The 14,437-nt window shown below is 48.8% G+C and overlaps 1 protein-coding gene across 1 annotated transcript in view; it reads right to left on the bottom strand.

The window, feature by feature from the left end:
- Positions 1-14,437, bottom strand: part of AATF (apoptosis antagonizing transcription factor) — a 144,426-nt gene that overhangs the window by 24,071 nt on the left and 105,918 nt on the right. Inside the window, exons 10-11 of the mRNA XM_060259377.1 lie at positions 9,065-9,145; positions 4,639-4,710 (exon numbers count right to left, since the gene is read on the bottom strand). Of these exons, the coding sequence (XP_060115360.1) occupies positions 4,639-4,710; positions 9,065-9,145 (153 nt within the window). The remainder of the gene's footprint in view (positions 1-4,638; positions 4,711-9,064; positions 9,146-14,437) is intronic.

Here is a 14,437-nt window from a genome sequence, read left to right as displayed (position 1 = left end):
TGCAGTCTACATTGGCACTACCCAACGCAGTATCAACACCTGTCTCACCGAACACAAGAGACACTGTCGCTTGTTTCAGCCAGAAAAATCAGCTGTAGCTGAACATGCACTACAAGAAGGAGACCACGTCATCCACTTTGAAAGAACTGAAGTCCTTTCTACGGAAAGGAAGAAGGCATTTTCATCCACTAAACTTGGTACCCAGCTCTGCAAAACACCCTACAGACTATAAATTGCAGAAAGTCTCAGAACAACCAGCAAATTCCACAGAACAATCAGCACAGTCAACAACCATCTTCCTTATCTTCAAACCCCTTCCAACCTTCCCAGCAATTAACACAGAACAATGGTCACATTCAACAGCCAGTTTCCTTATCACTACCTTCCAGGAAGCCCCACCAAACAATGGGCACATCCACAAACCAATTGCCCTTTCATCACACCCCCTCCAGCCTACAAATAGCAGCTCTCCAGCAGCCCTGGCCCCACTCAATGCACAGCAGCCAAGAAGGTCTGAGCGCCTGCTCCGGCTGCAATGCCACTGAGGATGTTCTCCGCAGCTGAGAACGAAACGTCTGGAAGGAAAACTTTCTCCAGTAGAACACGGCACTTGATCCCGAAAGATTCTACAAACCCTAATGATGTTACCAGCCGTGAAAACCTGAAATCTTTGATAACCAAAACATATACAGCAGACAGATGGAAATCGTCAACATGCCACTGCGGCCACACAGGAGAAAGTAATTTAAAAAGTATGACGGGAGGGAGTAAGGTTTGATGATGACAATGATAATTCAAGAAGCATTTTCAGGAGGATGCTGAGCTGTTCCAGTGATGTCAAAGGTGTGTGGCAGATGCAAATGAGTTGTGCTAATGAGCTCCGGCATCTCTTTTTCTATGAAATGACCCCTATGCTGCAAATGTAGTTCCTATAATGGTCCCCAAAGGGTATAATGGAGCCAAAAAGAAATCAACAATCCCAGCTACTTCCTAAATCCCAACACCATACTGAAATTTAGGATTCAGGAATATCAGGAAATACTGGTATTTTTTGGGTTCAATACACCTAGACCTGAAAAATACTGATTCCCCCCCTCCACCCCTACCAGTGTTCCCTCTGAGCTGAGTTAGTGTGAGTTAACTCACAATTTTTTCGCCTCCAGCTCACGCATTTTTATCTCAGCTCACGAAAAATGGCCCCAGAGCAAACTAATTTATGCAGGAACTCACAGCCTTAATGCCAGTAGTTCACAAAGCAGAATTTTTGCTCACAAAACTCCACAGCTTAGAGGGAACACTGACCCCTACTGCTTCTGGCAGCAGACGATTTCCAGAATCCCCACGGCCGCAGCACCTGCAACCAAATACCTTCTTTAACTGGAGATGCCGAGGGATGAACTGGGACCTTTTCTGTGCAAAACAGGTGCTCTACCACTGAGCCATGACCCTTACTGTAGATTTATTTAAAACATTAGCTGCTTTTCTTCCAATGGAGCTCAAGGCAGTTTAGGAGATAAATAAGACACACAAAACAGAATACATAAAAATACATAAAACCAAAATTTAAAATCGCAATTGCAGACCACTTTTATTAAATGCAGCCTGAACTAAAACAATCTCCAGCTGCCTCCTAAGCTTTGGAAATGGGGAGATTGTTCTAAGTTGGGGAAGTGGTTGAGGTTGAAAAGGTCCTCCCCTCGTGTATCTACCTGCTGAAATTCCTTGATTGACGGGATAGTCAGGAGGGACACCCCCCCCCCCCTTCCCTGGGTGATCTTAATTCCTGGGCACTAACAACATATGGGAGAAGGCAGTGCTTCAGATACCCCGGTCCCAAGCCATGTAGGACTTTAAAAACCAACACCTTGACCTGGATTCAGGAGTTGATTGGTAGCCAATGTATTCACTAGCAGGGGTGTCAAACTCATTTGCTATGAGGGCCGGATCTGACATAAATGAGCCCTTGTTGGGCCAGGCCATGTGTGTTCCTATTTAAGATTAGGTAGCAGAGATATAAATTTGATAAAGAACACAGACAAACACAGATATATATTTAAAAAAACTTAAAACATGCTTAAAACATTAGTGCTCATTGGTCTTAAAGGTGCTTTCTTTGTATTTCTCCCATGGGATCCAGGGAACTGGGCAAAGGAAGCTCCGGCTCTTTCCTTCCTTCCCCAGGGGACTGGTGGGGGAGGAGCCTCAGCCAGTAGAAGGAAGAGAGGCTCAGTAGCTCTGCTGTGCAATTGAGAGAGCCTGGCAAAGCAAGCTCTTCCTCCACCCCCCCACACCCAAGGGAGGAGCTTCAGCCAATGGAGAAAATAGAGGATTTGCTCTGCAGCTCCTGTGCCATTGAGCAAGCCTTGTAAAGCAAGTCGAGATGCAGAAGGAAGCAAGAGAGAGGGAGAAGGAAGCAGACAAGAGCCAGTTGCTCAGGGGCCTGATAGGAGCCCTCCGGGGGCCTGATTTGGCCCCTGAACTGCGTGTTTGACACCCCTGCACTATAGTGTCTGGGTCACATGCTTCTGATAGCTGGCTGCATCCAGCATTCTAGCCACCGTGTTCTGCACTAGCTGCAGTGTCCTTCTGACTCTGAGCCCCTGTAGTCATCATGGCTATTAGCCACTGAGACCCCTCTCCTACATGAGTCTGTCTAACCCCTTCCACCTGCCAGTCTCTCTCCCCCCTCCCCTTCCTGGACAATTAACTTCTCTTACAGGCTCTGAGTGCATCGTGTTATTCCCTGATTTTCCCCCCACACTATAAACATGCAGGCGCTCCTGTCATACAGGAATTTATTTATTTTGGGGTCAGGCCTCCAAAATGACTGAGCAAAAAGCTCAGTGCCTGATCATGCTGCTGTGAAATGTGCATCTGCATTTTCAATCTAGTAATTCACACTTGCAAACAATGAAATTACCTGCCGCTGCTGCTAAAAGAAGCGTCATTAGCATTGCCTTCCCACCTTCATGCACGCACAGGCTCTGAGTTAGTATTCTTTTATTTCCAAGAACAAAACAAAATATGATTTCCAAGCTGGAGTTTCAAATTGGGTGTTGGGTTATTCACGAGTCTTTATTCATATTATGAACCCGGTGCTACGGTGGGGGGACCTTTCATTCTACAGCTGTACCCGGAAGGGGGGGCAAATTTTCACCCGCTGCCACAGCTGAGCATCCAATCCAGTCTTGAAGTAAGAAATCCTAGAGAGGAAGCTGTGTTCCAGGGCCATCCCTAAGCAAAGGGTGTAACTCTGTTTAGGATTTTATTTATTTCACTAAAATGCTACCTTTCTCCTCGACAGGGACCAAAACCAACCTAAATCATCGTTTTAGCCTAACAACAATCCTATGAGGTAGGTTAGGCTGAGAGGCCCAAGCTCACCCAGCGTGCCTCCATGGCAGAAGCGGGGATTCGAAACTGAATCTCCCAGAGCCTAGTCTAACATTCTGCTGGCCACACTACACCAACTGGCACTGTTTGTCTGTTACAACAAGAAAACCGGGGGGGGGGGGGAGAGGTAGTCTTTAACAGGGGTGGTCAAACCAACTTAATGTAAGAGCCACGTAGAATAAATGTCAGATGTCTGACAGCTGCAAGACATGAACGTCAGATGTTTGAGGGAGGGAGGGAGGGAGGGAGGGAGGGAGGGAGGGAGGAAGGAAGGAAGGAAGGAAGGAAGGAAGGAAGGAAGGAAGGAAGGAAGGAAGGAAGGAAGGAAGGAAGGAAGGAAGGAAGGAAGGAAGGAAGGAAGGAAGGGAGGGAGGGAGGGAGGGAGGGAGGGAGGGAGGGAGGGAGGAAAATAAATGGGAGAGAGAAGGAGAGGTGGAAAGAAAACAACTTCAACTTTAAATGCCACTGGCTGGCTTGGCTAGGAGAATGATTTAAAGAGACAAATGCCTTCTCCAAATGCAGATGGAGTGGTGGGGACTTCAAGAGTCACAGAATATGTACGAAAGTTTGGCCAAACCTGGCATATTTGACCTTTATGGACTACAATTTATACCCAAATGAATTTCCTAGTCTCAACGTTACATTTAGGCTACGGTTGCAAACCTCCTTGTGGTGGCTGGAGACCACCTAGAACTGCATTTGACCTCCAAGCAAAGAGATTCGTTCCCTTGGAGGAAACGGCAGCTTTGGGGGTGGACTCTGCAGCGTGACACCCTTCTGAGGCCCCTCCCCTCCTCAAGCCCCGCCTTCCCCAGGCTCCACCCTGAAAATCTCCAGATATTTCCCATCCCAGAGCTAGCAATTTTAAAAAAAATCACTTATGGAGCAAAATAACACCTGAAGCACCGAAGCAACATATAGCAAGAGCATAAGAACTTAAGAAGATCCCTGCTGGATCAGACCACTTGGCCAACTCCCCCATTTCACAAAGTAGCTAACCAGCTGCCGGGGGGGGGGGAGGGCGACAAACTGCCAGGGAGGGGGACACACTGCTCTATAAGACAGCATGCAATTCCAGGAGTAAATGCACAGCTGGCTCGGCTGGACTGACGTGGCCGGGGCGGGCGCTGCCGGTGACAAATGGTGAGCAGATACAAAGAACCTGTGCTGCTGACAGGCTGAAGAACAGGTCAATAGCCAGCTGTCAGGAAGCCCTCCGAGAAGCATAATTAACCGCTTACTAACCTGGCATCGTCATTCATTGTGCAGTGGTCAATGGGCGCCATGAAGCTCACCAGCTTGCTGTGGACGTGATACCTGACAGAAGGCAGAGACGGGGAGGGAGGAAAACAGACCATGGATTAGGGAGCTATTGAGAGGGGGAGGGGAGGGAAATTCTCAGGCTTTCACAGAGAAAGTTTCCCAAGTTGCTAAACAGCCAGAGGATGTATGTTCAACTCTTAGCTGTGTATCCTCGAGATGAAATGTGAGGAGAGAGGACCATGCACCAAATTAACAGGCAACCAATGTTCCCTCTAAGCTGCAGAGCCGTGTGAGCAAAAATTCTACTTTGTGAGCTACTGGCGTTAAAGTTGTAAGCTCCTGCATAAATTATTGTGCTCTGAGGACATTTTTCCTGAGCTATGCCAAAAATGTGTGAGTTGGAGGCTAATAATCTGTGAGCTAGCTCACGCTAACAGCTTAGAGGGAACACTGTTTATAAGCTACTGGCATTAAAGTTGTGAGCTGCTGCATAAATTATTGTGCTCTGGGGTCATCCTTCCTGAGCTAAGACAAAAAAAGTGTGAGTTGGAGGCTAAAAATCTGTGAGCTAGCTTAGAAGGAACACTGCAGGCAAGTCAAAGAAAATTCCCAATAGTCTTTGAATGGGACCTGTTTTTAGAGGAGCACAGGCAAAAGGAGAGACTTGGAAATTATTTGCTGAACCATGTACACGAAGGGCCGTCATTCCGATGCCAAGCTGCAATTTGGAGACAGACGGCCAAATATCTCCAAGGTCCGACATAGAAAAATGGAAGAAGCTCTTCCCTTCATCCACAGCATTCTGTGACATCTCCAAGGAAGCCTTCCATATCCTCTTCTTTCACAAGCAGTCTTACACCCAGCTACTTTTGATGTTATGAGTCTGCCATGCAGCCAGACTTTTAGGCCGATACCATTCCTCCTCCCCCAACATTTCCTCCAAGCAACTCAGCATGAAGCCCCTCCTCTGTTTTACCCTCAGAATAACCCTGTGGGGTAGGCCAGGCTGGAAGAGACCATGTGACTGGCCACAGTTCAGCCAGTGAACTCAGCTGAATGGGGGGACTGGGTGGTCACCAGTCCCCCCTAAGAACATAAGAGAAGCCAAGCTGGATCAGGCCAATGGCCCATCCAGTCCAACACCATTGATTTAAATTAAATTAATTTCACCATTGATTTAAATTAAATTAAAGGTTCCCCCCCCCTTGACCACACTGGCATTTTGGGCCAGCTTTTGGGCCATTTTGGCAACAACCTCTGCTTTAATACTGAATGCCAGAGATACAGAAAGGGATGCTGCAAATGCAGGAGCACCTTTGGAAATCTGAAATAAGCAAACTGGTTGCAATGGCTGATTGCAGGTAGCTGCTGTCTTTCTCTAGTGTAGGCCGGGGAATAGGCAGCAACCAGTACTGAAATGCTAGGAAGCTCTTCCCTCAAAATGTGCTTCCAGCCAATCAAAAGCGCAGGATATGGTGGTTAAAGTGCTGGGCTAGGATTTGAAAGACCCAGCTTTGAATCCCCAGTCTGCTGGGACAGCTCACCAGAGGGGCCGTGCGTCAGTTACCCAGTTGCGTCAGCCTATTCTGCCTTGCAGGGCTGTTGTGAGGATAACATGGAGGAAAGGAGAACAACGGAAGCCATTTTGGGCCATTGCTGGGGAGAAAGGCAGGGTATAAATGAAGTAATTAAATTAAGGCCTGCCATCCTTTTGGATTATTTATTTCCCAACTGCTATACACTCAATGTGATGCATAAAAAGACTTACAACTTACTACTTTTTTGTCTTTCAGGGAGGGTTTACGTTTTACATTATTGCGATTACACTCTCCATTTCACCCTCCATGAAACCTGAACACCAGAGACGCTTCACAGAGCGCTTCTGGAATGGCGCCCAGGATCCGTATTATTTCCCAACTTGCCACAGGGGGCTGCTTTTCCTTCTCCCTGTTTGGGGCAACTGACAAAAAAAGAAATCTCCAGGCTGCCCAGATGAAAACTTATCCCAAACCCCTTGCGGTGGGGCATGGGGTGGTAGTTTATTATCTCAGCCTGAGGTGGCACAATGCCTGTCAAGATGCTCTGACTGAGTCATGAATACATCCCGACGGTGCGTGACGCTGACAGGAAGGAATATGGATAGTCAATAATTGCAGGCTTTTAGGCCCAACAAAGCAGCGCTTCCCTCTTTTCATAAATTATCTTATGACATCTATCTTAAAAATTGCTATGCCAGGGCTGACCCAGCCCGACTTTGCTGACTTTCCATCGAATGCCATCTCCACTCTAGATTTATCATTCCGCTTACAAACAGAACGGTGAAACGCGACTCACCACAGCCTCCCTTCCCTCCCGGACCACCCCCAACACAGCAGCTTTACCACACTAACAAAACATCCCTTCAAATTATTCAGACACAAAACTCAAGGAGAAAATAAATATCACAACTTTGCCAGGTGAGGTAGGAGGGCAGAGTGTCATCTCTCTCCTTCAAACCAGTTTGGTGTAGTGGTCAAGTGTGCTGATTTATCTGGGAGAACTGGGTTTGATTCCCCACTCCTCCACTTGCACCTGCTGGAATGGCCTTGGGTCAGCCAGAGCTCTCTTATCTGGGAGAACTGGGTTTGATTCCCCACTCCCCCACTTGCAGCTGCTGGAATGGCCTTGGGTCAGCCAGAACTCTCTTATCTGGGAGAACTAGGTTGGATTCCCCACTCCTCCACTTGCAGCTGCTGGAATGGCCTTGGGTCAGCCATAGCTCTGGCAGAGGTTGTCCTTGAAAGGGCAGCTGCTGTGAGAGCCCTCTCAGCCCCACCCGCCTCACAGGGTATCTGTTGTGGGGGAGGAAGGTAACGGAGATTGTGAGCTGCTCTGAGATTCAGAGTGAAGGGCGGGGATATAAATCCAATATCATCATCATCTTCTTCCTTCTTCTGCACCCCGCCCCCTCGGTACCTCTCCAGCAACTGTGGAGGAACAAAAACTTGGGCTTTTGGAACATGGCAGACAATCATCACTAAAATATTATGCCATCTAGGAAAAACGTATTCTCCAATGGTCCCTAAGCATTCACCCATGCAGTAAACTGCCCACTGCACGCACTCCTGCAAGAGTTGCTCATCTGATCCTGCTGTCTTTCACTGTGAATGGATCATATTTGTAAATTGGTTGTGACTGTTCATTCACTCCAAATGCAGACACACAAAAGGAGGCTGCCTGTTGAATCTCCAAATGAGTAGCTTGTCTGGCCTTGTCTCCTCCCAGTCAGCTTGAGCTGGAGGTGGATTATTTCACTGCATCAGATGCAACAAAGGTCATTCAGTTGCTCCCAGATCCTCTCTGAGGAGGCTGCCTGTTGCATCTCTGTTTGTTTGTTTATTTATTTATTTCCGTAGATTTATAGGCCGCCCTTTCTCAAAGTGGGCTCATTGCGGCTTCCAACATAACAAAACAATCAAAACAGTTTAAGAACAATTAAAACAGTTTAAAATTAAGACAATTAAGCCACAGCTCACATTAGTTAAGGCGGCATGGATGGTGTGGACAGATTAATTAGGCATATTTGTCCCAACCTAGATGTTCAAAAATCTCAGCTATATCGGTTTTAAGCAATCAGTACAATCAGTGCAGGAGGGGGGTGGTTTAAATGATAAGGACGTCCGTCTGCCTCAGCCAGAGGCCCGGTGGAAGAGCTTCGTCTTACAGGCCCTCCGGAATGGTAACAATCCGGGAGGGCCCGAACCTCCACAGGGAGCTGATTCCACCAGGTCGGGGCCAGGGCCGAAAAAGCCCTGGTCAAGGCAAGCCGGACGTCCCTTGGGCCAGGGATGGTCAGAAGATGTTGGCTGGCCAATCGTAATGACCTCCGGGGCTCGTATGTTTCAGTCACTGCACCAGCTAGTCTCCTTCCAACAAAGAGGCACACTCAGAACACCTTGCACAGAAATATTAACTAATTTTAGCATGCATACAGCTTACCACACAAAGGTTTTTTTGTTTGATTTGTTTTGTGAAAACGCCTCCAGTTTTAATTCAAGAAAAATGCATGCCAAGGTTTGCCGAAAGAGTGGCATGTGTCTGACACAGAGAAAGAAAAGATGGCCCGATGATGATATTGGATTTATATCTCACCCTCCACTCTGAATCTCAGAGCGGCTCACAATCTCCTTTATCTTCCTCCCCCACAACAAACAACCCTGTGAAGTGGGTGGGGCTGAGAGAGCTCTCACAGAAGCTGCCCTTTCAAGGACAGCTCTGCAAGAGCTATGACTGACTGAAGGCCATTCCAGCAGCTGCAAGTGGGGAATCAAACCCGGTTCTCCCAGATAAGTGTCTGTACAAGAGTCTGTGAAGAGCAAAGCAATGAAACATCAATGTCTGACAACAGGGTAAAGTCTGCAGTGCTTACCGAATCTTCCTTCCCTTGCTGGCCTTTCGGTCCACCTTCTTTCGGATTTTGCTCCGCAGTTTCTGGATAGCCAGCCACTGCCTGGAAAAAACCAGGAAGATACAGCAGGGATTAGTATGGGGTTTTCATCTTTTTTCTTTCATTTTTCTTTGGCAACTCCCAAAATGACTTCCAATGCATCTCCAAGCAATCTACGTCTAACAGAAGTGGCAAAAGTTCAGCCCAACAAAAAGTTCCCTGGCTCTGACCGGCTGCTTCTATGCCCGGCCTCCAATAGCAGCTGAAAGGGGACAGATCTAGACATGGCGGAAAGGCTGAATAGGGGAAGAGCCTTGAAAGGATAATGGCTCCCATCTCTTCTTGAACAAGTGCAGAAATAAGAGATGCCACCAAAAACACCACCTGTGGCTTGCTTTTCTGAGCAGCAGGAAGGTTCTTCTCAATGTGCAATCCTAAATCGCTTGGTTTTGAATCTCACAGCCAGGAGTTGTTCAGGGTATGGCATCACCACAATGGGCCTACATCCTTCTGTCTCTGTGGTGTTGTAGGGTTCCCAACTCTGGGCTGGGATTCTGGGAGATTTGGGGGCGGAGTCTAGGGAGACCAGAATCCTCTCCTCTGCACGCCCTACAACTTGTGATTTGGACCCATGCCCCTCCTGGCTAATTAAATCCTGCCTGAGGGAGCTTGAATGTCCTCTACGGGACATCATAAATAGATCCCTCTCGGAGGGGCGCTTTCCATCATCTCTTAAAGAGGCTTTGGTCCGCCCCCTCTTGAAAAAAAAGTACAGCAGACCCGGCCGAATTGGCTAATTACCGACCGGTCTCTAATTTACCATTTTTAGGTAAAATAATAGAGAGGGCAGTGGCGTCACAGTTGCAGAGCTTTCTGGATGACGCTTCCATCCTAGACCCTTGCCAGTCCGGCTTTCGCCCGGGTTATGGGACGGAGACAGTACTGGTCGCCCTGGTGGACGATCTCCAACGGCACCTGGATCGGGGCGGTGTGGCGGTGCTGATGTTGTTGGACCTGTCGGCTGCGTTCGACACGGTCGACCATCAGCTACTGACCCGCCGCCTCGCCGATGTAGGGGTGAGGGGGTCTGCCCTACAATGGCTCTCCTCCTTCCTCGAAGATCGGGGACAAAGGGTGGCAATTGGGGGCGAGTGGTCCCAGAGGCGCACACTGGATTGTGAAGTGCCTCAGGGGGCAGTTCTCTCACCAATGCTATTCAATATCTATATGCGCCCCCTTGCCCAGATTGCCAGGAGACATGGACTTGGGTGCCATCAATACACAGATGACACCCAACTCTATCTGCTGATGGACGGCTGGCCTGACTGCGTCCCAGAGAATTTAGACCGGGCCTTGCAGGATATGGCAACCTGGTTGAGGAGGAGCGGGCTGAAATTGAATCCAGCGAAGACAGAAGTCCTTTGTCTAGGTCGGGGCACCCGGGAAGGGGAAATACCTCTCCCGGTCTTCGATGGGGCGCCACTGAAAGCGGCGCACCGGGTTAGGAGCCTGGGAGTTCTACTGGAGCCTTCATTACCAATGGAGGCCCAGATTGCAGCCACTGCCAAGTCAGCCTTTTTCCATCTACGGCGGGCAAAGCAGTTGGCTCCCTTCCTAGAGCGCCAAGATCTGGCAACGGTGCTTCACACAACGGTCACCTCGAGACTGGATTACTGTAATGCCCTCTACATGGGGCTGCCTCTGTACCGAACCCGGAAGCTGCAGCTGGTGCAGAATGCAGCGGCTAGACTGTTGTTGGGGCTTCCTAAATGGGAGCACATACAGCCTGGACTGCGCGAACTGCACTGGCTGCCAGTTACATACCGGGTTCGTTACAAAGTGCTGGTCATTACCTTTAAAGCCCTATATGGTCGAGGACCTGTCTACCTTAGGGACCGTCTCTCCCCATATGAGCCCCAGAGAGCACTGAGGTGAGCCCTGGACCGAGAGAGGTGAAGCTGCAAAGCACCCGTAACCGGGCCTTCTCCTCTATAGCCCTGAGCCTATGGAACCAACTTCCAGAGGAAATGCGGGCCCTGCGGGATCTAGAACAATTCCGCAGGGCCTGCAAGACATTCCTCTTCCGACTGGCTTTCGCTGATGAAAAAGGAAACTGCTAATGAAAACCGCCATCACAAAAAACATAGCATTAGCACTTTATCAATTTAATTTTAACTCAATTTTTAAACTTAACCAGAATTTTAACTGAAATGTTTAAATGTAATTTCATTCACCTTTGTATAACTGAAACCTGAATGATGCTGTTAGCCGCCCTGAGCCTGCTCCGAAGGGGAGGGCGGGATACAAATAAAATTTTGTTGTTGTTGTTGTTAAGGGAGTGTGCTCAGCAGGGATGTAATGCCAGAGAGTTCACACTCCACAGTGCTATTTCATCCAGGGAAAATTACTGCTGTATTCTGGAGATCAATTGTAATTCCACAAGGACTCCAGGCTCCACCTGGAGGTTGGCAACCCTGCTAGTGTGGAAGCTGGCACTGAGGAGAGGTGAAGAGACTGTGCTGTGGTGCAGGAGATCCCTCAGTCACAAACTCACTCAGTGGCCTGAGGCAAAACCCTCTCCCTCAGTTTCCCCAAAGAGATACGGGCACAGTCAGGGGTAGAATTCTAGCAGGAGCTCCTTTGCATATTAGGCCACACACCCCTGAGGTAGCCAATCCTCCAAGAGTTTACAAAAAAGAGCCTTGTGGGCTCTAGGAGGATTGGCTGCATCAGGGAGGTGTGGCCTAATATGCAAAGGAGCTCCTGCTAGAATTCCATCTCTGGGCGCAGAAGTACCAGTCTACTTTATAGGGCTGTTCTAAGGATTATGACAGAATCACCTACATGATGTGCTTTGAAAGCTTCTGTACAAGTACTACATGTTGTTACAGTCAACACAGGGAACATGCACAGTTACACAAACATGCGAGCTGCCTCTCAATTGTGGCACTCCAAGCTACATATTCAGCGAAGCCACGCTTCCCAGATTGCACTATTTCATGCTGCAGAGCGGGGGAGGGGGACGCACATTTAAACCCTACTCCATGCTCAAAGCTGTCCACTCACAGAAAATTAGGGTGACGTCTTCACCTTGCCATGCCAATAACCTTGAGAAAGAGCCCCCAAATCTTTTAAATCTGTAGGCACCCTTAGAATTCTGACACAGGGTGGGGGGTGCAACTACAAAATGGCTGCCGCAGGAGGTGAAGCCAATAAGATATAGGATGCCAAAGTGCAGAAGAGAAGAGAAGTAACTGAAGAAAATACTGGTACGTTTTTTACGTAATGTCACATGGCGCAGAGTGGTAAAACTGCAGTACTGCAGTCGGAGCCCTCTGCTCACAACCTGAGTTCGATCCCAGCAGAAACAGGTTCAGGTAGCCGGCTCCAGGTTGACTCAGCCTTCCATCCTTCCAAGGTCGGTAAAATGAGTCCCCAGCGTGCTGGGGGGAAAGTGTAGATGACTGGGGAAGGCAATGGCAAACCACCCTGTAAAAAAGTCTGCCGTGAAAACAACATCCCCCCAGAGTCGGAAACGACTGGTGCTTGCACAGGGGACCTTTCCTTTTCCTTTCCACTTGTTCTATTTCATTTTTACCTGTGAAGTGATTTTGAGAACCCCTCTGCCTTGGCCTTTTCTTTTTGGCCTCTTCCTCCTGCCCCCTCCCCCCCAAGTTTGTATGTGAATTTGGAGTTTTTTCTTTGTCTTGTCAGAAGGTCCCAGGCATTTCAGGGAAGGAGGGTGTGGAAAAGGTCCCTCCCTGTGATGTGGTGTGGATTCCATGCCATTTTGTGGGGGGCATTTTCTGATCAGACCCAAGTTGTATAGTTGGCCTGACGTTCTGTTGATGCTTCTCTTTATTGTATAAGTCCCTGTTTTTATAAATTTTATTTTTAAAGTTTACTGTACATCCCAGTAAATTTCCATTTTTTTTCTTTGGTGGAGTGACATATATATGTAGAATGTACTATATAAACTTTCATAAAATAAAATTTACAAGAAAAATAAAAAATACACCAGCAAAGAGACATGAGAGAACAAAACCAACACTGTGGAGGCAGCTATTGCTAAAAAGAGTACAGCAGACCAGGCCGAATTGGCAAATTACCGACCGGTCTCAAATTTACGGTTTTTAGGTAAAATTATAGAGAGGGCAGTGGCATTGCAGTTGCAGGGCTTTCTGGATGACGCTTCCGTCCTAGACCCTTGCCAGTCCAGCTTTCGCCCAGGCCATGGGACGGAGACAGTGCTGGTCGCCTTAGCGGATGACCTCCAGCGGCATCTGGATCGGGGCGGTGTGGCGGTGCTGATGCTGTTAGATCTGTCGGCCGCGTTTGACACGGTCGACCACCGGCTACTGACCCACCGCCTCACCGATGTCGGGATTGGGGGGTTGGCCTTACGATGGCTTGCCTCCTTCCTCGAGCATCGGGGACAAAGGGTGGCAATCGGGGGAGAGCTCTCCCAGAGATGCACACTACATTGTGAGGTGCCTCAGGGAGCAGTTCTATCACCGATGCTATTTAATATATATATGCGCCCCCTTGCCCAGATTGCCAGGAGGTATGGGCTTGAGTGTCACCAATATGCAGGGTGTCACTATTTGCTAATGGACGGCCGGCCTGGATGCGTCCCAGAGAATTTGGACCTGGCACTGCAGGCTGTGGCAACTTGGTTAAGACTGAGTGGGCTGAAACTGAACCCAGCGAAGACAGGGGTCCTTTGCTTGGGTCGGGGCACTCTGGGAGGAGAAATACCTCTCCCGGTTTTTGGCGCCGGGTCAAGAGCCTGGGAGTTCTACTGGAGCCTTCATTATCAATGGAGGCCCAGATAGCAGCCACTGCCAAGTCAGCCTTTTTTCATTTGAGGCGGGCGAGGCAGCTGGCTCCCTTCCTAGAGCATCGGGACCTGGCAACAGTGATCCACGCAACGGTCACCTAGAGATTAGATTACTGTAATGCCCTCTACATGGGGCTGCCTCTGTGCCAAACCCGGAAGCTGCAGCTAGTGCAGAACGCGGCTGATAGATTACTGCTGGGGCTCCCAAAGTGGGAGCACATACAGCCGGGACTGCGTGAACTGCACTGGCTGCCAGTTATTTACCGGATTCCTTACAAAGTGCTGGTCATTACCTTTAAAGCCCTATATGGCCGAGGACCTGCCTACCTTAGGGACCATCTCTCCCCACATGAACCCCAGAGAGCACTGAGGTCAGCAGGGAAGAACCTGCTGACTATCCCCGGGCCAAAAGAGGAAAAGCTTCAAAGTACCCGTACCCGGGCTTTCTCTGTTATGGCCCCACAGTTATGGAACCAACTTCCAGAAAAAATGCGGGCCCTACGGGACTTTGAACA

The sequence above is a fragment of the Heteronotia binoei genome, chromosome 18 (assembly GCF_032191835.1).
Source record: "Heteronotia binoei isolate CCM8104 ecotype False Entrance Well chromosome 18, APGP_CSIRO_Hbin_v1, whole genome shotgun sequence".
Taxonomy (NCBI): domain Eukaryota; kingdom Metazoa; phylum Chordata; class Lepidosauria; order Squamata; family Gekkonidae; genus Heteronotia; species Heteronotia binoei.
The sequence above is the reverse complement of the archived record's forward strand: the minus strand, read 5'-3'. Positions and strand labels throughout refer to the sequence as shown.